Consider the following 23,001-nt stretch of genomic DNA (forward strand, 5'->3'; position numbering starts at 1 on the left):
TCTCTACCTTCGTCATTAGAGTTGCTCGGTGACGTGGGAGAAACAGCTAGATCGGCTGTCACCAGCTCTGTTTGACCGGAAACAACACAGTTAAACCCAAAACGTCTTTGGTTCTTAGAATTCAACAAATGTTTGCTATTCTCTTTTTGAAGGCATCACTTTTTAATAGAAAGATTTGGTCCTCTATTTATTATTGGCCCCCCAGCAGCCCAGTTCACACATCCTGCCTGCTGTTTACACACTGCAGTCTTAATGTGTTAATCTGCTTTTTAACTCTGAACCAGAGCCAGCGGGAGGATGTGGCTTCTTACTTCGTACAGCACGCGACCTGCGGGGCTTGAGGTTGTCGTTGTTGGCTATGAGAAGATTCTTCATGTTCTCATGCTCCTCTTGGGTTGGTTCAGCTTCCATTGCTGTGGAAACAGGGGCGGGGCTATCCTGGGACAGGAACGGGACAGCTCCGGAAAACTTCTCTGTCTGAGAGAACATTAGCATCATTAGACTGCCACCCTACGGGAGGCGTAGGGACGAGGCGTGTCCTCACCTCTGTGATCAGCTTGCCGCGCGTCTTGGTGCGCTCCCTGTTGGCGGCGCGTTTGCGTTTCTGTGTGAGGACCCTCTCTCGCGTGGTACGGTACTCCAGAGAGAACTCACTAATGATCTTGCAAAACTGAGTTATTTTGATGTCCCGGACCGAGTACGACGGCTGGCCCAGGTACAGAAGGAAGGAGTGAAACCTGTGGAGTGGGAATTGGGAAATGTCCGTCATCAGTCTCCTGTCCACAATTTAAACTAGTTCAACATTATTTTAAAATGTATGGTCTGGTTATTTGAACGTCAACACAGCGTCTGGTCATTACTACTTAGGATCTACTTCTCCAACTAGCTAGAGCTTTGGCAGCAGGTTTCCTTTCTTTCCAGGCACCTGGACGACACACGCGCTCAGTCACCTGTTGATGATGCGTCTGTGAACAACTTTGAGGATGATGATCCGTTCGGTGCAGTCTTTGAGAAACTCCGTCATCCTGTTTTTCAGCTGTGGTTTGGTCTCGTGCTTGGCCATCACCTTCAGGTTGTCCCACGACGTTTTGCACTTCCTCTCTAGCTGGACCAGGCAGTCGGACAACTGCTCAAAGTCCACCTGAAAGACAGACAGGAAGAGGTGAACGTAAGAACATGAGACCACCCACACCCACACACCCCAAGTAAATCAAATCTATATGGTTTGTCTCTATATTTGAAACAACATTGACTGAAATGCTGACAAACAGATCAAGTAAGGTAAAATGTAAGTGAAAACTGCGTATGCTACAGAGGGCTGTTCTTATTCACACATCATAACTAAAAAACTATAGTATTGAGTATTTCTATACTTGAAAAACAAGATATACAATATCTAGGACTAATGAAGGGTAATGTACAGAGAGACCTACTTTAGCAGATCGGGTGATGGAGGGAACCTCTGAGTAGACATCTGTGGTGTCTGGATAATTCTCCACCACAAAGTTACAGCAGTGATGCAGCAGAGACTGTCTGTGAACGGTGTCCTTCACCTCCATCACTTTCTCCAGGTAACTCAGCTCGAAGCCCTTTGCCTGGAGTTACGACACACAGACAGGAGGACGCAGTGACACTTTTGCAGGTGTCAAAGGGATCCCTTGGGACAGAATCGTCTTCCTGCACTCAGGAACAAAGACGAATTAAAGGAACATTTGCACAAGATTTGAAACATTACAGGTCCTGTTTGATGGAAAGGTTGAGAGCTGCTACGGTTCTTTCACCGTTGTTGAAAGCCGACATGACTGCACACGCTTCCGTTTTCCAGCAATAAAGTCACACTTCCTTATAAGTGTCTAACGTTACTGGGTACTTGCCGACTTTGGGTGTCGATCAGCATGTCCAGAACCTCTCAAAATCACAAGGATTCTGCTAAGCTTTTAATGGAGGGGACAGAAAGTCTCAGATACATCTTTGCTCAACACTCTGCCTGGGTGCTTGGACTCTGCAGGGTTCTGGTGGTGCAGACTTGGCTGCTACCTGAAATCTGCTGGAGCACAAAAACCTCTCAACACACCGACAACAAACGCTCAGGCGAGCTGGATTAAAGGTGGATTAAAACCTCCCATCTTTGTCTGGACACCTTACAGGGGCCTTGTCTTTAAAGGAAAGAAACTTCCGTGTTGTGAAGTGTCTTCCGTTCTTAGTAAAATGAACCATGGATGAAGATCAGTTTGCCAGAATGTCGATGTTGTTGTCCTTCATGAGCAAGGCTGCGTGTGTACTGAGAGTTCGTCGCGTAACATCCAGCAGCTCCAGTTTCCACTCCGGTCCTACGGAAACACTACATAGCCTGGCTTCCAACCAGGTGGCTCTCCAATTATTCAAACCGCCTGGCAGACGGACAACAGCATCACGTCGCCATGGCGAGCACGATTTGTTGCTTGAGTCCACTCCCGCTGGGGGGCCGGGGTGAACTCGGTGGGCTCTGATGAGGTGAACGAGACAGTCCACTTACACTGGAGCCGTTGAGGAAGTTGCCGATGGCCAGGAGGGTTGCCAAGATGCGTTTGAAGGTTTTGTTCTTGGCCAGCTGCTCCATGCCGAGTTTCAGGTCGAACAGGGGCTCGGCGATCTCCTGCAGGACGGAACAGGGCGGTCAGCAGGTGTAGAACAGGACAACAAACCCACAAGTGCAGACGACACAGACAGGCCTTGTCCAAAGCTTAATCACAGCACATTAAATAATTCAACTATCTACATCTATGCTTAAATAACTGAGGAGGTTATCTGAATGTCCATTTGTGTGGTGGCCCACAGGATGTACAAAGTTCCCCTGAAACACATTTCTGAAGGCACTGTAAAAGTATGCCCTGCAGGTCAAAGGTCACAGCACCTTCTCCACACTCTCGTAGTTGAGCTTGAACGCCCAGAGCTGCAGACGTGCGGTCAGCCCACTGATGGAAGCCAGAGTGAACAGGAACTGTTCGGCCGTCCCCAGGGGCACGTCCGGACTGGCTAGCTGCGCTTCCTGAATCTTCTGCTTCTCTTCCTCCGTAGGGGTCATGGTCAGGATTTTCTACGCACACACACACACACGCGCGCAATATAAAACTTCACGTTCCTGATTCGTCCGACACTGAAAAAGTCATTTGTGAAAAGGGTAAGAGCACTGCCCTCTTGTGGATGAAGAGGTTAAGTACCTCAATCCCCTCTTTGCTGATGGCAAATTCATCAAAGTTGAGAATGGCAGTTTTGATGATGTGCACCGCAGGCAGGACAGTCATGCCGATGTTTATGGCATTACTTCGTTTCGGATCAAGCACGTGGATCTCTAGCTTCTTGACCTCAGCGCCTTTCTGAAGAACCAAAAGAGGGAACTGTTAAAACGTGCAACAGAACCTTCACCTCCAGATTGTGTTTTAAAAATCCTAAGAAACAGAAGCGCAAGATACAGACGCTGCACGGCTTGGGCACTGTAAACCAGCTCTGGTTGGTTACAGCAGACATAATATCACCATCAAATCAATCAACACAACTCTTTAATTACTCACATCAGTCATGAGCCCAGTTGTTAAAAGCAGTGATGCCATTTTTAAATGTTCTTTTGCACAGTTATACTTTTGATCTGATAATCTGTTGAGTTCCATCAAGTTCACACCAAGTCTTACTTTAATCAGGCTTTCAGGTTACCTTTGCTACAGGAAGGTCCTTCGCCTTGGACTCAAACAGATGTTCCAGCTTTTCCGTGTCCACAGTGACCTTATCCAGCGACGCCCACAAGGTGCCCCGCCCAAACTTGCACTTCCTGGGGCTGTCAGGCTGTCTGAGCTCCTTCCAGAACAGTTTGACCGTTTTGCGTTTCTTGGCGAATGCCATGTCCAGGGAGGGGTGTGGGGGAGTGGTCAAACCTGGGGGAGGTGGGGGCTGAGGAACTGGTCCGCACAGACCTGCAGGAGGAGGAGGGGGGGGTGGAGCTAGCCCAGGAGGAGGGGGGGGCAGGGGAGGAGGAGGGGGCGGAGCTAGCCCAGGAGGAGGGGGGGGAGGAGGCGGGGGAGGAGCTAGCCCAGGGGACAGGGAGCCTATTCCTGGAGGTGGTGGGGGTGGTGGAAGAATCCTATTGGCCATAGCTGTGTCAAACGTGTCCATGTCTAGCACGTCAAGGTCCTCTTCCTGCAGAAGGTCGGAGAAGTCCAGGTCTCGGATGCGCAGGGCCCTGGAGCTGGGCTGCAGCTGCCCCCACGCGTCTTGGTTGCCCCGGGTCAGCGGTGTCATCATGGTCTTCTCCAGGCTCCGCGAGTGCGTCTCCGCATCAATGCTATACTGCGGCCTCAGACACCTCCGCGTCTCCTCCTCTGCCAGCCGGCTACGGACGGCCTGGGCACCGCTCTCCAGGGCCTCCATCTCCACCTGTCTGGGGGCGTCCATGCCAGCCAGGAGTTTCGAGGAGTTCAGATTCAGGCCGGAGAGGCGGCCAGCCAGGCCGGAGAGGCCTAGGTCCTCCGCCCGGACGCCCCTTAGGTTGTCTCCCAGTCCGGGGCTCTTTAGGGGCCCCGGGTCATTGCTAGGGGGGGTGCTACAGGTGGAGGTCTTCGAGTAGAGCATGTCCAGCAGGAACTTCCTGTCGTTAGAGAGGGTGCTGGGCTGCTCGGCCACACTGCCCTGGCTCTGCACACTGCCACCTGCTAGTGGTAGGAGAGAATAGCGATTAAAGGGTCAGCATCTCACACACAGCCAAATCTAAAGCTTTAACGTCAAAAGGCAAATTTCTGAACTCACGTTACACACCACTGGTACATACAGTTCATTATTGCTTGTTTTAAAGTAATAGTAATTTATTCGATGCATATATAAACAACATGTATTACTGTAGATTCTGTCTTCCCCAAAATTATGCCATTTTACATTAAAGAGCAAACATCCATAAAGGACAAAATGGGTATGACAAATTACTACCAACTGAATTCAAGCTGGTACATGCCAGCAAATAAATAAATAAAATGCCCCGATACAGAGAGCACTCACCACTCCCACCAAGGACGAGCGTTCATCCATCTTAGCTGCCTACCTTTAAAGACCCCAACATGTGCGCAAAGCTGTGCATTTCCACAAGCAACCATTGCAACTCCCCACTGGCACCCGGCCGTCTGAATGTCGCTACGACTTCAGGCTCCGGTTCACTCCACCAGGGAAGGCAGAACAGAATCCGGAAAGGGAAGAGCCCAATCTACACCCCTTACTGTTTACATGCCCCGTCTGTCTATCAGCTAGTCTGCGCTCCCTGGACATTAGAACTGCGGTCCCCTACGTGGAGAGAGACGGAGTTGGCCCCGAGTCCTCAAAGACACAGGAGGGAAAATATTTTGGTTTGAAATTAGGACTCTGGTCTTGGGAAGGAGAGAGAGAGAGACAGAGAGACAGACAGAGAGTGCTCATCTCTTGCCTGGTTCATTGTGGTGAGCTGTCTTTGGTTGTCCTAGCAGCTCCAGGCTGCTGCTGTCCTCACTGGAGTCTCCCTCTGGAGACTGGGGATCCTGATCACCACTGAAACCCGTCCCTATACCCAACCCACACACACACACACACACTTACTTCTTTCGGCATACTTTACACTATACCAAAGGAGAATAGTTATATATTTTGAGAGAGATGGATATAAAGACCACACACACACACACACACACACACACACACACACACACACACACACACACACACACACACACACACACACACACACACACACACACACACACACACACACACACACACACACACACACACACACTGTCTATTTGGTATGTCATTAACCCCTAGGGAGCATTTCAGTCAGTCCAGACTAAAACACTCTCTATAATACTTTCAGTTCCTCTTTCTACAGCCAAATGCCCAGTTTGTGTATGTGTGTGGTGTCTGGGCACAAGTCCTTCATTTCTGTCTTTGGCCCATGACAGAAATCCTGTCTTAACAGAATAATTCTCCCACTAGCAGTAAACTGAATTCCCCCCCAGGCAATTCAAGCCTGCTAAAAAACAACACAAAACAAGTGGGCTGGTCCAAACTCACCCCATAGTGTCTTTTCCAGCTCCCTGTGCTTGAGACACTGGACACTCGGTGGTATAGCGGACGGTTGTACAGCCAAGTGTGAGTCAACAGTGAAGCATTGCTAATGCACCCACTGGATCATTTAAAACAAGAGTGGGCCAGTGCAGTTACTGTGTGTGTGTGTGTGTGTGTGTGTGTGTGTGTGTGTGTGTGTGTGTGAGAGAGCCAGGTTGATCCCAGTTCAGTATGGTTACTGTACTCTGGAAAAGCATACGTCTGCTTTATCCTGTACATATGCTGCCAACTTTCAGTGGACATAAACCACTTCAGCAGCCCAATATTAATGTTTATGTACTTTTGCTCTGCCAAATTCTTCTGTATAGACTGATAAATTACAAACCAATACTGCTTTAGAAGTGCAAAAAAACCAAAAAAAACCCACCCACCCATCCCCTACAGCATAAAAGCAGAGTTTAGGCAATTAAAGCAAGAATCCTAGGATACCCAGACCAACAAAGAAGCTGAAACTAAATCATATTACAGTTGGAGGACCCACCGTCAGTGTGCCCCTCTAAGACCCTGGGAGCTCCACATCGCTGCAGACGGAAACGTGCTTGTTTTGAACGGTCACCCACCGCGCGTTCAAAGCCCTATTCCTCCTCACCGCCTGCAGTCGTAAGAAACCTTCCCCGTTATAAGGAGACTCCTGCACAGACACTGAATATAGAACGATGACTCTCCCAGCAAGACATGTTACACAAAACGCCCGCAGCCAATCACAGCACAGAGCTCGCTGACTGAGCTCCCAGTCATCGCTAGAAGAGCAGAGCAGGGTCTGAAGAGTCTCGTCAACTTCCTTATCATTTACCACACACACAAACACACAGGCCCCCTTCAGTCTCTTGCATTACTCTGCTAGTGTAATACTTCTGTATTACCAGCAACAACAACAAGTAAACCCCAGAGCACTGTCAGGTTCTACAGACCATCGTGCTGCTTGATTGCAGTCCTTCATCCTAATAATCCAACCATACACCCCAGTATTACCAAGTTGTTGGCCTGGAATATTGCTAAAATGATTCCACAGGAGGTAGAACTAAGGGAGATCCCTGACGGACATCTGACCGATCATCCAAGGAACGTCAACAGTCACACCCCCGTCATGAGCTCACATTAGACTGGGTTAGACTGGGAGAGGGGGCGGGGGGCTCACCTGTGGCTGGGAGTTTGGCTTCGGCACGGCCAGCGTCGGCATCCGGGCCGGGAGGTTCGGCAGTGAATGGCGGTTTTTTCCGCCCTCCCTTCTCGCGCTGGGCTGCAGCCAGATGGCGTAAAAACGTGCCTCTAAAAAACAGGCAGCGCAGAGAAACCGCACGGTTATGGGGGCACAATGACAGCCCGGGTGCAGGAGACCCGACACTGCACTATAGGGAAGGGCTCATTTCAGAGCCTGTAAAAACAGGTTGCGTGCTACACACTAATTATTTAGAGACATGCACTAAACATTCAAGTTGTACAGATTGGTTGAATGAAGTGATGCCTGATGACAAAAATAACACGCATGCACACACACACGTACCATGTGAAGCATGCCAGAAGACAAGGAACTGGAAGTGACATTAAAATTTGAGAACCTAGAATTTGTTAGTTAGTGGTTCTTTTCCATTTTACACATATCTAATCTAGTCTGTGGCTCCAAGCAAATTATAAGGTATACTTTTAATTACATTAGAAATTAAAGTTAAGAGACAAATTACTCGTACAAAATCAAGAACATTACAAAACTGGCTCCATGAAAAGACTTATGAAAATAAAAATTAACATTGCAATTTAAAAAGAAAATGAGAACGTTCAAAACTAAACAACTAACCAACAATAAGCCACAAGACTAAAAACACAGGTTGCGTTTACCAAAGTCATTTCCCCGGTTAGCCAAAGAAGACAAGCTAGGCATTACACAGCGACACACACATTACAAACCACAGGTGATCACAAATCGGCAAAGTCTTAAAACGGGTCGGCACGAAACGAGCCACACACCCACCAACACCCAGATGAGCTCGACAGACAAGACAGCACACAAAGGGGCAAAGGTCACTCATTCCATTCTGGGACTGAAACCCAGCTGGATTCGGTCAGTTGTAGTAACCACAGAAGTGTTACAATCTCCAGCTCTGCCGGGACAACGTGGCTACATCCTTGTAAATCATTCCCCATGCGTAATCAACAGGAAGCAGTAAATCTCAGTCAGTCATTCTCAAACACATTCTGCTTTGAACTGCTAAATCGGTTAATAAAAACCTCCGCTGTTAATCACAGTTATTGTATTGTAATTATTGTACAATATAAAAGGCAAAAAAGGTCATTCCATTAGATATTACTCATGACCATGTACATTCAAACCATTTTAAATGTGTAAAATTGTAATTTATTTTTTATTTTTTTATTTGCCAATGGACACAACCCACAGGCCAAAAGCACAGTGACCACACAAGCCCCAGCCATCGGGTCTACAGCATAGCCGTCCATAAACACGTGATCCAACACAGTCAGGACGAGGCCCATGCCAGCAGACCAGCCTCGACCATTAGAGAAACCAGAAGGCTGATCTCTGATCAGCAGAAAAGAGGAGTTTGAATCTTCATCACCACCACCACCACCACCACCACCACCAGGCACTCGGGAATTGCAGGTACTTACGCATACTTCTTCAGAACGGGACGGTTTCTATTCTCATTACACTCCTCAAAGCTGGAGAGACATTTCAAGTTGACCATTAACTCACTTTTCACTGAACGCTGAGAAGAAACCCACCCACTCTTAACTGCATACACTTCAAAGATAATTCATGCATTTATGTCAGTGTTCATGCTATAAAACAAAAAAAAAAAAAAATACAAAAAAAACCAAAACTGTGATTGACTAAGATCTTTAAACATTTAGACCACATTCAAATTGATCAAATGAGACCAGTCCAGACTGACCAGACCAGGAGGAGTTAGTCCTAGGCTGAAGTATACATGCCATCCCTCCCCACAAAGTCTAAATCAATGGATTGCAGACTTTTTTTTTTTTTCACAAAAAAACCCCAAATACTTTCATAATCATATCTGACAAAATATGAATTGTTTTTGTAAAATTCATTCCAGACAAAAGGAGAAAAACTGCAGCTCTCAGTAACGGTCTGCAAGGAGATAAGGTTAGCGCTGAGTCACACACACACACACACACACACACACACACACACACACAAACAGATACACACACACACACACACACATGGAGGCAGGATGCAACTGTGACAGTTAGAGACGAAATGAGGGCAGGAGTGGGATCAGACCGTAATCACATGAGACGTGCACACAGCACACATGAAGCAGTCATCCATTTGGGGAGGATGAAATGTCATTATTGTACATTCCATGAACAACGCCAGCCAACATTCCCCCCACCACAATGACTAACCCTGCTAACAGACTGCTGATAAAACTGAAGAGCTGCAGCTACTCACCAAAGAGAATCTGTCTCAAGCAGTCTGAGAGAGAGAGAGAGAAAGAGAGAGAAAGAGAAGGAATTTTGGAAGCCACAGTGGCAACGAAAAGAATTGGGAACCAAGCAGACACACACACACACACACAAAGATACTGCACATGTTCTGTGCATGGACACACAGACAAGTCCTGTAGAGATACGGGTGGACATGCACAAAGATATTATACAGGTATTGTGGACATACAAAGAGACAGACACTCACTCACACAGACAGAAATAACAGGCAGAGTTTACAGAGTCTTGGCACCAGATCAGAATGAAGACTTTAAAATATGAGCCTCCTTTAAAGTTATCCAGGTTATCCAAATCAGGTCGAGGTGAACTCTTTAAAAATCACTCAGACTGCCCCCCATAAAGCTCACCACACAGCTTTATCAGGTCACAAGTAATGTTCTCTCAGATGACCACGGTACTACTACACACTCACTATTCCGGTTCACCATCTCTAAACATCAACACAGATGCAGACCAGCGAGTCATCAAGCGCTTACAGCCACCCCACCCCAAGACGCACTTGAAGCAGAAAGGCTTCTCCCTATTGCTTTACTCTCTGCTCTCTAGTCTTAATACTCCATGTTCATAAACCACTGCGAGGAAAACAGATGCATTCCATCCTGTGCTCCCTCCGTCTTCATTCCTTATCCATCCTCTACTCGCCCTGTCTTTATATCCATCACTGTGTTGAGCCACATAAAATGATACTCACTTAAAGAACCCTTTCTCCTCCGTGCAGCTCTGCTGTTCCAGTGAAGTCTGACTCTCCTGGGGAGGTGTGTCCGTGGAACTCACACTGTGGGCAGGGAAAGACAAAGACAAAGACACACACACACACACACACACACACACACACACACACAACACACACACACACACACACACACACACACACACACACACACACACACACACACACACACACACACACACACACACACACACACACACACACACAGCAGGAGCTCAGCAAAGACAATCCAAGCTTCACAATTTAAGCAAGACAAAATGCTATTTTTGTTAGCGATGTTTTAGTCTAAATGTGACTGGAGTTCAGCAGGAGAACAGCTTCACTGAGCAGCTATATGAACACAAACTCCAAATCCATCAGAATAAAGCGTCAATTTAAAGGACGATTTAAGGTCTAAACCAAAATGCAACAGAACTCATTCTGAGAGCTGAAACCAGAAACTCGTGTCTTCATGATGGACATGTTTAATTTCTCAATCAGAACCATGTCTGCCTGTATTATGTGTTTAGGCAGCAGTAGAATAATCCCAGTCTCTCTGGCACGGAGGGTTCCAGAACGCAATCCGACATGCGGGGTTCCGGAATCAGACTGGCAGTTTTGCTCCTTTAACATGTTTCAGGCAAGCTGACATCACAGCAGCACAGAAGTGAACTCATCTGCCCCAGCAAGGAGGAGTGGAGCGAGTGGAGCAAGGGGAGCCCCCCCACACAATCTTCTGAACGCAGTCTGCTTTTAAAGAAATGCTAGCACAGAACCAAACACCTATATGTGATATTGCGAGGGTTTCTCTCAACTCTGAAGTTTCTTAGATTATTTGTTTTAATTCTAGTTCCATAGCAGCAAATAACATGTCCCAGAAGAATGGACAAATCACACTTTCATTCTTATGCAGACAGCAGTTCCCAAGAACTGTGCAACATGAAGGTGACCCAGGTTTATCAACAGAGGTGTTAGGCTGCTGCACCATGTGATGAGCAATGTCTTTATGGTTGGTTTGGAAACAAGACGACAGGCAGCAGATAGAGATGGTGATACAAGAACAGTTCCTCCTAGAAAACCCCGAAAAGCGGCTTTAGCTGAAAACCTTCTAGTGACCAGCTGCATGGTAGAGGACGGATGATACAGACCTTATAGAGGGCTCCTGGGTTATGGACCCCGCCTTTTTCAACCGCCGTCTAGAAATCCCCATATGAGCCATGTACTGGCTCAAGAAAGAGCGCCCCCTGGTGGATGGTGCCAGAATGAGAATGAGAGAGAGAGAGAGAGAAAATGTGCAAGAGATGTCCGGTTACATGAGTAAGCAGTGGGTTAAAACATTAGCAAAAAGAAAAGGGACCAAAACCACCAGCACGCAGGACAGCTCGTAGTCCCCGCCACCGAGACACGTCGCCAGGAGCCCAGCAGGCGGAAAAGACAGAGCTGGAGAAGCAATTACTGTAAACACGTGGAAGCCAAAAGTGATTTGTTGTAACTAAATTTGACTGCCAGTTTAGTCACATCAACACCGAGGAAGAGATCCAAGGGAACGTTTATGGCAAGAAACGAAAAAAGAAAAAAAACACAAAAAAGAAAAAATAAACAAGAAACCAAAACATTTTGTGCTTAAAGAAAGGGCCCTGGTGACTGAAAACAAACTAAATTGCTGAGGTGAAGTGATCCTGTATTCACACACACACATGACCTCAGGGGTTGCCTCCACTGCTAACACCCCGAATCAAAGGTGAAGCCAGGATCGCCACTTGGTCCGCAAGAGGGCCAAATTCCTACATCTTTACGGAGACAAGAAGGCATTCCAAGTACAACATTAGCTTTCCGTATATAGGTAGGGAATGTCAGCAGGAGAAAATGTGTTGCTCAGGCCAGGGACATTGGCTGGAGAGGGACGTAGCAGACTGGTTATACTGGGAGGCAAAAAGAACAGGTCCTGCTGGTAAACCACCACAAAATCTCATTTTCTCTTACAGTAGAAAATGAACATTAATTATAATGTGCTAATCTGAACTGGGCCCAAAGATCAAATATTCTGCATACACTAAAGGCTTATGCACCATTACCAAAGCAGATTTCTGTCTGGTGTTTTCACAATAGTTGTGGTTGCTGGAGAGCTGGCAGTGTACGCATGTAACCATGGCAACCTGGCTACATTCGGCGTTTCCTTCCGAGTTTGTTGGCTATGGCGCATTATGCTCCCAAACTCCTGCTACAGGGACCGTTACCCCTCGCATTTACGCCAGGAAGTTGTCAGCATCTCCCTGGAATAAAGCACCAAACGTTCCCTCAGTGTTTGTCTCAGAAAGCGTCTTTCAAATCAACATGTGAAGTTTGGGACGGAGTTTAACCGTTGGGTTAAAACCTCTTTGGCACTGCCAGTTAACACAGCAGGTCCCCGTGACGTAGAATCACAGACACCGATACTTCCAGAGGACTGTTTTGGCAGATGAACCTCTTAAAACACAACATTAGCATCATAAATTAAAACCGTCAACAGTCCAGACTGGAGGAGTTTGCTGGGGGTCTCGCTGGGGAGTTTTTTCAGTACACTACAGTATAATGGCATTCTTCGAAATGTAATTTCTTAACATTATACCATCATGTGTAAGATTACACAGGCATAGTAAAGTAGAACATTTTACTGTGGAATGAATGTCCACTGGGTGTCCCCTGCAGTATTCAAGCACAGACTGAAGACCCATCTATTTATGAAATATTTAAATGACCTCTGACCCTGCTCCTATGTTGACTAACTGAAACTCTAGTCCTTATTGTAGGGTATTGTTTGTTATACTGTAGACTGTTCCTGTGTTGACTAACTCTAGTACTTCTTGTTTATTACACTGGATGTCTTTTAGAGCTTGTGTGTTTTGCACTTCTAGGCATCAGTATTGATTCCTGTATTTCATCAGTATTCTAGTAACCTGCTGTACTGTCTAGGACACATTGAGTAAATTACAAAGCAAATTTGTAAGTCGCTCTGGATAAGAGCGTCTGCTAAATGCCGTAAATGGAAATATGGTTAGTGTCTTAAAGGAACTTCTACTTATGCTAAATCCCCTACTTTATATTAAACCATTTCTCATGTAGAACACTATCTGCAGTTTTTTGACCAGGAGACTGGTCATAACTCTCCAAATGCACCACCACCCAAGATCACTAGTGTGTTCATAAAGGCTACAATACCACATATGGAAAGGCAGCGTACGGTAAGAAGTCTGTTCCTGTCCGTGGGCTTGTGCTCACTCTTTCCTACACATAGCTATGCGGCAGGCGAGAGAAAACATTTACTTTGGTGGAACTGCCAGTCTCTTCTGCGGAAGGTAGCTAGGCCAAGAATCACTGCTACTGTCAATCACAGGTACGCACGCTAGTGCGTGTAAACACCCGTGCTCCTGTGAGCACACAGACTAGTGCTGATATAGACAAGACAGTAAACACCAGCTGTCTTGCCGAGGTGCACTAGCGTCATTACTCAAGCAGAGATAGGGTGAAAGGGACTCTAGAAATGGAATATGTTGCCCCCATGTGGACAGAGGAAAAAAAACAGTGTGCATAATAACTGTCAACATAAGTGAAGGAGGAACAAATACTGAGTATTTGTTTCACACACACACACACACACACACACACACACACACACCACACACACACACCACACACACACACGACACACACACACACCACACACACACACACACACACACACACAATACCCACAGGCGCTGCTCCACATCAGGGGTTGATGGCAGCTCCATTGTTCACAATGGAAGGCAAGATGGGGGCGGAGTTCTGTGAGGCAGGCTCGGGGGCGGAGTTCTGTGAGGCAGGCTCGGGGGCGGAGTTCTGTGAGGCAGGCTCGGGGGCGGAGTTCTGTGAGGCAGGCTCGAGGGCACTGGCGAGGGGGCTATCTAGCTCAGGACTCAACAGGCATGAAGAGGCAGGAGACGCCATAGTGGGTGGGGACGTGGGAGAGGAGGTACCACTTAGACCTGCAAGAAACGACAGTCAACGACAATGAAACTGACAGCTGCTCATTAAAACCACAACATTTAGAAAACAAAATCAATTTTAGTTCTGCTATGTGCAGTTTTCCTCCATCTCAGTCCACTTCTAAGAGGAGCTCCAGGGAGGGACGGCACCTTTACCGAGACTCTGAGGGAAGACAGGCAAGGGCTGGGACAGAAGTGGACCATCCAGGACATTCTGGGAAGAGGACCGGCGCATCTTCCTGTCCTCCTGCTTGGAGGAGCTCTTTTTCTTCCGCTCCTTGCGGCCGTGAAGAGTTGCGTCGTCCATTTCCTCATCCTCGTACTTCAACGCGTTCTACGGAACACAACACGACGGAGGAGTCATTTTAAAGCACCGCAACAATAAATGGGCAAACTATTCACAGATGTAATTGAGTTTTAGTCACTCAAACTAAAGTAGCTGTTACAGCAGATTTTTCAATTTGTCATCACTGAGGATAAAATAAAAAAATTAAAAGCCCTCTTCATCTGCAAACCTTTTTGCGATATTAATCCCGAGGTCAGCATTAACACAGCCCTCTGGGTGTTTCTCAGTCATGTTACTGGCCCTCTACCTCGTATATGACGAACTGCTGTTTGAGGTCCGGCTCTGTGCCTCGGCTGTTCATGTGTTTCTGTATCACACTCTCCATACCCTGCTGCTCCAGACTGTCTGTCACATCGTAGAATGTGTCCTGGTCTGGTAGGGCTGCAAGGGTCTTTTGGGGGGGGGCAGCAAAAAAAAAAAAAAAAAAAAAAAAAAAAAAAACAGTATAATTCTATATTAAAAGGTAAATGTATTACTACATGATTGAGTGAGTGTGCTTGATTTTTTTTGCTGTGTGCATCATGCCAGTATGTAGTACCCTGAGGTACACCTTCATGATATGGGTGTGTGTGTGTGAGTGAGAGAGAGAGAGTGAGAGTTACCTTGTTGATGAGGGTCATAGTGTAGACCAAGAGCTCAGAGTCCGATCCGGTCTTCTCCTCCAGAATATCCATCAAATACGACCAGGACTTGGCACCTGAAACAGCAGCTCATGATGTCGACATGCAGTCCATTCCGAGTGCATGCAGTGTGCAGGTCTGTGGGGGGGTCCGTACCTCTCTTACAGTCTACCGTGTCGACCGCCTCGATGAGCAGAGGGCTGTTGGACTCCGTGTACTCCACAAACACGATCAGCAGCTTCAGAGTGGTCTTCACCACCAGCCGAGACTGAGAGAAAGAGAGAGAGATGAGCCCACCTGCGCTCTGGAGCAAATCTGAGCACTTATAAGTGTTCTACACTAGATGGCAGTATCACTCCTCTGTACACCAAATCAACATAATCACTTTCTCAGAGGAAGATGGCATGGAGCATGGCTGTAGGGAAAAGGAAAGGAAGTGGTGAAAACAATTCCTAAGAAAAGAAAAAAAACCTCTCAGTGATGGCATAACACTCCCACACAGCTGACATTTTCACTTCCTCTGCGACAGGATGAACGAGAGGACACAAGACCCTCGTACTTGATGTCAGTGAAGCCAGTAACACGTGGCGTAGGAGGCCCTGCCTGAGGTCAGGAAATGCCACCCAAACACCGGGTGTCTTGTGCAGACTTGCTTTAATTAAACAATTAACCAGGGCCAGTGACCGGCACACTGAGTAGGTCTGGGTAACTTTATGATGACAATCATTTCAGCACAAACGTAAACCACAATGACCAATGACGCATTTTTGGTCATTTATTGGCAACAGAACCCTCTTTCTTTCTCTGAATATACTTCAGCATCTCATCAGACGCCCAAAGTGTTTATAGACGCGAGACAGACGCTACTGAAAGAGCTTTGCCCACGCATTCAAGGGAAGGACGGACAGGACCCAGTCTTGTGTGTGAGGTCAACCACAACACTGCCAGTCACTCACCAGACCCTGTGTGTGTGTGTACACATGACTGTATGTGTATGTCACTCACGGGCTGCCGCTAAGTGGTGTACAGCCACTGCACTGTTTCGTTATGGTTTATGACACCATTCATCCCATCCACGAACAACATGTATTTGACTTAGAGCTGCAAAAAAAACCACCCACACACACACACCCACACACACACAAACACACACACACACAGAGAGAGAGAGAGAGAGATCAAAGCTCTCACTTGTTAAGCCTCTCATCCAGACAAGGTGGTAGTTACCCCACATCCCCCAGACCTTCAGTACCATCAAGGGTGGGGCATCTGAGGGGAAGATGAACAGATGTGATCTGAAAGCTGCTGCTCATCTCAGGGCAGACGGTGTCCACGTCCTTCTCCAGAGCCCACAACAAACAACAAAACTGTAGCATTTTCCCCCTCCACATGACAGCAGAATCAGCATTGTGCTGGCCCTGACCTCTGAACTCCATACCATGTGCAGGCCAAAAGGCTTACTGTCAACCCTGTGCTTACGTCGGTGTACCAGCACATGGAGCCGCGTCCCAGCCGGAACTGGTGGGCAGGTGTGGTTGTGTGTACTCTGAACATCTCACCTCGGAGGATGTAGTTTTGGTAGTTGTGATCAGCCTCCGCACCCACTTTGATAAAGCAGGTCAGGCCGTCAGAGTTGACAAATTCCGGCACCAGATCCTTATCGTCCTGCAGCATGGGACCAGACAGACACGCGTGTTTGTTGGAGAACAGTGCACTTATTCGTGCACATGCTGGTCAGTGATCTAACCGCGTGCGGTTTCACAAATGTGCACGTGCATGTACTTATCCCCCCGTAGTTTTGTTTTCGTTCTCCAACATTGCCATTAGGAACAGGAATCCATGATTAATTCCCATAAGGTCACTAACACACTACAAATATGAAGAACTTTTCCTTTTTTAAAAACAAACCGTTTAAGCACCAAACTTCTGCCAAGACGTTCATCTTGCCGGGACTCTACAAGGTTTCATGCAGCATTACAGATTAAACTAACACAACCTCTCGGCACCGCGGGGCAGGCATGCCCCCCCGGCCCCTTCATGCACTGGGCCCTCACACTTCCACACTAGATGTGATACGGTCACTTCCTGTGGTGAGTGTGTACCACAGCTGAACATTAATACTATAAACCAACACGACGATGTGGATTCTCTGCCGTTCTCTTACACAACCCTGATGTTGGAAACCAAGCCCAAGCTACAGTACGGACGCACAGGCGGGTGTTAAACACGACCGCACCGCAGGTAGTTCACGAGCGACGAGGATGGCGACCGACAGTAAAAGCCCCCGAACAGCCCCAGCCAACGTGTCGACACAATACAAGGAATTTGAGACGCCTTGCGGCTCACTGAGCTTCATATGAGAAGAGCCTGCTTCTCGCCTTACGCTTCATTCAACCCAGTGACCTGTGACCTCTTTCACGCTCTCCCCCCGACACCCTGGCGTAACCCGACCCCACCCTGCCGTTCTCACCTGAAACAGCTGCTTTAAGGAGAAGAGGGAGCGACGCAGCTCTGGCCCGTGCGAGTTGTACAGTTTCTCTAGAAGACAAAAGAAAGCAAAAGCGTTACGCAACATCTGCACAACTCTTATTAAAATAATAGCGCTAATAATACACCAGAGAGAAGGACACGTGTGCTGTACCCAGGAGATCTATGGCCATGTTTCTACACTGCTCGGGTGCCTCAGTGAAGTCACCACTCGGACGTACTGAGCCAATCAGGGAGCTCCATTCAGAATCACCATGGCAAATGTCTGTTTCTGCATCACAAAAGCCAGAGGCGGGAACCCAAGTGTCGAGGTTCATCTTTGGATGTCAGACAGCATGATGGCTGCCTTTCCAGAACAGGAATGTAGTGATGTAGTTACGAGCTCGAAAGGCCAATTAATGGTTGTGTTGACACTGAAAAGCCATTGAGAACCAATTGAAAGCAAAAGCAATTTAGAGACACAAAATTACAGCATGTGGTATCCACAGGCACTTAAATCACAAATTGCTCTCACACACACACACACACGCTCAATTCAGACCCAAAAGGCTTTGATGATTCACTTACAAATTCACATCCATTAAATAAAAATGGTCAATTGATGCAACACTGTCAACAATGCCAAGATATATACAATATAATCACAATCTCGATCTAACACACACGAGACTGATCCTAGAACAACATAAATTCATATGCATAAAGTCCATGCATTGAGCTCCCACTTGCGTCCTACTAGGCCTTCAGCCTTATAGAGAGAACAGTTTCACTCTTTTTTGGCCCCACCCCTCAGACGTCTCACCGTGCCATAAAAACGGAAAAACCAGACATATTATGGCCAACAAGGCCATTGCCGATATTCTCAGCTTTGTTTAGGTCATCATTCCTTTTACACAGCATACTCTTAACGGTCGTAAGTAAACACTTCACTTTTCCCATAAACTGGATGAAGATCTTGTAGAAGCTCCGACAGATTTGTGCCATGTTTGCACCAACACGCACCATCACTCAAACATGTCAGATTGTCAGAGATCAGTTACAGAAGAAGAAACAAAAATGCCGAGTGAGTGAGTGAAAGGAGAACACCGCTGGCAAAAGAGGACAAACTCGTCCAGCTACACTCCAGCCCAGTCAAACGCCATCTTTTCTTCTACTGTTCTCACACTCTCAGCAGGAGCTGGAGGACTGAAAGAGGAAGTGAGACAGTAGTGAAGGCTTCATGTCCACCTCTCCCTGTATGACCCCATGTGAAGGACACCACTGGTAATGGTGGGTTTACTGTGTGTCCAACACATTCATCCAAGCAAACTGCATTATTCAACCATAATGGACAACCAAGCCACAGACAGAATGAACTCAAGTAACCCTGCATTTACCACATTCTTCTTTTATGAGCAAACACTGATCTGTAGTCAACCATTGGCCCATCTGTCTGCTATAGAATATGGGACGACAGAGATTAGTAAATCACACCCAAGCACTTTGCATACATACAAACTTCATTTGAACAGGTTGGGAAATCAAAAATGTTTCTAGACTACAATAATCTGCACCTGCACCACATTGTGTTTGGTCTATGGTTGGCGATTCACATAAAACAGTGAAAGTGTTTTATTTTTAAATGCTGGTCCAGACACGTCACAGTGGAGCACGGTTCAGGAGTGTTCGGTGCCCCACGGGAATATTAGAGGGGACTGGAGTTTGAAGGCTGAGCAGTGTCTGTAACTTTGTGCTTTTATGGAGAAAACTTGGCTTTCTCCTGGAAAGCACACACTTGTTTTGGTGATCTATTTTGACAACCAACAATGCATGTTGGACCTGATGCCAGGTGATGCATGGTTGGTGGCAGTAATTACGTGTGCGTTACCACACACACACACACACACACACACACACACACACAGAGAGAGAGAGAGAGAGAGAAAAGAAAAAAAAAAAAAAAAAAAAAAAAAGAAGTGTGTGTGTGTGTGTGTGTGTGTGTGTGTGTGTGTGTGTGTGTGTGAGTGAGGGGAGGGAAGACTCCCAGGACAGAGGCATGGCTAATAGAGTCATGGTTCCTCACAGGGCTGTGGGGTCATGATAAAAGCATACACATGATAAACTGGGCATCAAGAGAACAGACAAATTACCTAAATCATATATAGGATGCGTGCGCGCGCACACACACACACCTCTCTCCTGGCAAGTTACATGTTAGGTCTTGAATATTTCTGTCTTGCGGGTCTTGACGTCCTCTTTCTAAAACAAGCCTGACAAGGTGTGGTCTTGTCTCAACACTGGAATTCCAGGTTTATGAAGGAAACCTTCCGTTTTGTGTCCGTGTGATGGCGAGGACCAAAGTAGCAGAGGCGACACAAATACCTCTCAACTATTTCTCCAAGTCCACAGCAGAACTGAAAGTGTGCGGCTCCAGATCACTTGCTGGTAACAGAACACCATGATATCTTGATAAACACTACTTTACACCATGTTTACATCATGTTATTTTAGCTGAAAATAAATAAATAAATAAATAACAAAAACTCAGGTCTTGTTCTTCATCTGTAACAATTCACTTTGCTTTACTTCCATAAATAGTCAAGCTTTTTATTGCCAATTTAAAAAAAAAAACCAAACAAACCAAAAAAAAAAAAACCCACACACACACACACACACACACACACACACACACACACACACACACACACACACACAACGGCTGATTCTTTGGTATAAGGAAGTAGCTTAATTTTATATATATATATGAGAAGTAATAGGTCAGTAAAAAGGAAGTCCAGGTCCACATGACAGTGTCACATCTACAGGAGGGATAAGCAGTCAGTATTCCCATCTGAAGTAAACGCGAAGCGAAATTCACCAGAAATGCAGCATGAGAGCAGACTTTTCAATTGCATGGCACAAAGACTTACTTCCATAAAATACATGCACGTGGGTCTCGGACACGCTGGCTGGAACACCAGGAGGTCTGACCCGGAGATGGAGAGGACCGCAAACCACAAACATCCAAACCCAAGTGAACACATCCAAACACAGGAGAGACGCCAACTGTTCTCTCGTTGACGTGTAAACAACTGCACTAGAAGCGTCGGGGGTCCGGGGATCTTAAGATGGTTCAATGAAACTACTGCAAGTTTATGTTATGTTATGTTATTTGGTCAACATGTAAAGTCAAGGTCAGTACTTGTCAGAAAAAGAACAAAACAGAAAGGCAAGACAACGTTCCTGCCTGAAGGTGACATCATCTGATATACGTCATAATTGTCCGATATACAGCCGATATAAAGCCTAGACTTGTTCTGCACTTCTAGGCATCAGCACTGACTCCTGTATTTCTACAGTATTCTAGTTCACTGGTATCTTGGACTCTAACCTACTGTACTGGCTAGGATATTATTTCAGAAAATGACAAAGCACCTATGCAATACAGGATAACTAGAACAACAATTCAGATTCTGCAGCCTTTGTGAAGCACCCACCAGTGTTTGTGCATGAGAAATAGTGTAAATAAATAAAAGATATGAAGTCACAATGATGAAGACTTTCCCCAGTAATCAGCTCCCCTGCAGGTCTGTTCTCATCATTATCATATGAAGCCAAAATAGCTGATCTACAACCAGAGTCAGTGCACAATGAACATGGACACAAGAGCTCATCTACAACAAGTTCATGAAACACAGTACAAAAGTCAGATGTGGATGGCCAGAAGATCATGTCTGAAAAGTGGGCTATAATAATAATAATAATAATAATAATAATAATAATAATATTTATATGCCTTTCATAAACAAAAGGTTGCTTTATAATGCAACATTTAGATACAAAAATAATGTTGAAAGGTGTTTTAGGAAGAGACAAAAGGATAAAGGAAAGAGAGGAAATATGACTCAGCTCATTAATGTAGATCTTTAAAACTGAGGCAGGACTGTTGCTCTCATCGTTTCTGCTCTTCTCAACAGGAACAAACAAACTAGTTTCGTGGTGAATGCAGAACACTTCCCTAATCACCACAAGCAACGCAAGCCAACTGCGGACCTCCCAGAGATTGGTAGTGAATAGCGGTCAACACCGGCCATAGCAACAGTTCCTGTATTTATGGGGTCAGGTTGGGCGTCTACTGCTGCAAACAGAAAAAGAAAATTACATCGGACATCAGTGACGTGACATCCTACATTCCTGAATAAATAATGACCACAGAGGCCCTGTGGAAGCAGATTCTACTGGCTAAAGTCATGAGACACTTTCATGTTTGCTGGACCTGCCTGTCATTTGGCTGTACATGGAGAACACTAAAAATTCTCAGTACAGAGAATTTCTCAACTCCTTGCACACTCACTTCCAGAAACATATCAATCTGGACAAACGTAAACAGGAAAAAGGCCATCTGGGCCTCACATTCCAATTACATGTGTGTATCGCAGGGAACGTACAGATGACTGATCCGACCACGAGTGAAGAATCCTGTCCTGCACTGTCAGAGGACTCCAGCTGAGTCCACTGAGCTCCCGAACAGGAAATCTTTAGTTAAGATCAATAAAGGAAACAAAGAAAAGCCAGAGGAAAGTCCAAAATCTGAGTTTAGGTCAGTTCACTTCTGTATTCAGCCACCATCCTGTTTCTGTATTGATTAGCTGATGACAAACACTCATTGCTGGATCTGGATTTTACTTTGATGGAAGTTCGTGTCTCCCCCCTACAGCTGATTAAGATTTGCTAATTGAAGCCGTCCTTAACGAGCTAATAGCCATCTCTCCCTCTCACAAACTCACACAGCCCCTAAAGAACAGAGTGAATGAAAAACCCTTCATCCTAAAACCCCACTAATCTCAAAGGAAGCCCAGTAACTTCAGAAATAACAAGTCTGCTCCATTTTACCACTCGGCGTGCTGCGCGGCCCACTGGACTCTGAAAAGGGACTCATTCTGGCTCTGTATTCCAGCACAGTGGAAATGAAACTTACCAAGAACAATAACGGAGGGAAGCAGCCAAAAGAAAGACCTCAGAACAAACAAAGAAAAACCAGAATAAACAAATTTCTGACAGACAAAACATTAGCCGTGTTAGTCAACTGGATGGTCCATGCTTAAGAACTCTGATGAGACAGCCACATATTGGATATCAGCTCTATGGTGACACTGACGACCTCCAAAACTGTTCAAGACACGCAGTCTTTGATATATGGCAAACACCATTTACACTTAAAAGAATGATAATCACCTAGTGCTTGAA

At 46.3% G+C, this 23,001-nt stretch overlaps 1 protein-coding gene across 1 annotated transcript in view; it reads right to left on the reverse strand.

Moving 5' to 3' along the window:
• Window positions 1-23,001, reverse strand: part of fhod1 (formin homology 2 domain containing 1) — a 38,257-nt gene that overhangs the window by 2,976 nt on the left and 12,280 nt on the right. Inside the window, 23 exon segments of the mRNA XM_035520699.1 lie at window positions 8-67; window positions 312-477; window positions 545-737; window positions 951-1,141; window positions 1,434-1,595; window positions 2,516-2,635; window positions 2,894-3,076; window positions 3,201-3,356; window positions 3,691-4,682; window positions 5,441-5,554; window positions 7,256-7,386; window positions 8,743-8,793; window positions 9,554-9,577; window positions 10,301-10,384; window positions 11,467-11,627; window positions 14,081-14,322; window positions 14,473-14,656; window positions 14,916-15,059; window positions 15,271-15,365; window positions 15,445-15,556; window positions 16,294-16,382; window positions 16,848-16,953; window positions 17,759-17,826. Of these exon segments, the coding sequence (XP_035376592.1) occupies window positions 8-67; window positions 312-477; window positions 545-737; window positions 951-1,141; window positions 1,434-1,595; window positions 2,516-2,635; window positions 2,894-3,076; window positions 3,201-3,356; window positions 3,691-4,682; window positions 5,441-5,554; window positions 7,256-7,386; window positions 8,743-8,793; window positions 9,554-9,577; window positions 10,301-10,384; window positions 11,467-11,627; window positions 14,081-14,322; window positions 14,473-14,656; window positions 14,916-15,059; window positions 15,271-15,365; window positions 15,445-15,556; window positions 16,294-16,382; window positions 16,848-16,953; window positions 17,759-17,826 (3,828 nt within the window).

This window comes from Electrophorus electricus, chromosome 21 (assembly GCF_013358815.1).
Source record: "Electrophorus electricus isolate fEleEle1 chromosome 21, fEleEle1.pri, whole genome shotgun sequence".
In the NCBI taxonomy this organism is placed as follows: domain Eukaryota; kingdom Metazoa; phylum Chordata; class Actinopteri; order Gymnotiformes; family Gymnotidae; genus Electrophorus; species Electrophorus electricus.